The sequence below is a fragment of the Chaetura pelagica genome, unplaced genomic scaffold (genome assembly GCF_000747805.2).
Source record: "Chaetura pelagica isolate M959 unplaced genomic scaffold, ChaPel_1.0 scaffold453, whole genome shotgun sequence".
Taxonomy (NCBI): domain Eukaryota; kingdom Metazoa; phylum Chordata; class Aves; order Apodiformes; family Apodidae; genus Chaetura; species Chaetura pelagica.
In genome coordinates, this window is record NW_009952879.1 from 28,245 (window position 1) to 28,692 (window position 448).

Below are 448 nucleotides of genomic sequence, written 5' to 3' on the forward strand. Positions count from 1 at the left end.
GATGGGCATGGCCCCGGCCCGCCGCAGGATCTCCAGCTGCACCGGCGTGCACTGCACGCAGGTGATGCCCAGGGCCACCCGCCGGTTGTGGATCTCATTGTAGCTGTAGTTCTTGAGCAGCGTGTTGGAGATCTGCGCCAGGCACAGCCGCTCCTGCCCGTCGATGACCAGGGACACGATGGGCACGCCGTACAGAGAGGTCTCACCCACTTGGTTGGGCTTGAGGGTATTGGAGCCCTGGTACGGCTGCAGCTCTTGCTTTGAATTTGGGGAGGAGCTTGCATCTCTCCCATTTCCCATCTGACTGGCGATCGCCTCCATTCCCCCCCAAAACGCCCCTGCAAAACAAAATCGGAGCAAGGCGCGGGTTAGAAACGTTCCCGGGGCCCCGGCTGCTCCGCGCTCGGTGCTGCGGGCCCAGACCCGGACCCCCCCCCTCGGGCGGTAC

General features: G+C 64.5%; 1 protein-coding gene across 1 annotated transcript in view; it reads right to left on the reverse strand.

Moving 5' to 3' along the window:
- The window catches only part of SKOR1 (SKI family transcriptional corepressor 1), a gene marked incomplete at its 3' end in the record, with an annotated part of 19,370 nt that extends 19,049 nt beyond the window's left edge, over positions 1–321 (reverse strand). The window contains exon 1 of the mRNA XM_009995315.1: positions 1–321. This exon is cut by the window's left edge and continues 398 nt beyond it. Coding sequence (XP_009993617.1) covers positions 1–321 — 321 coding nt within the window.
- Positions 322–448: the final 127 nt, after the last annotated feature.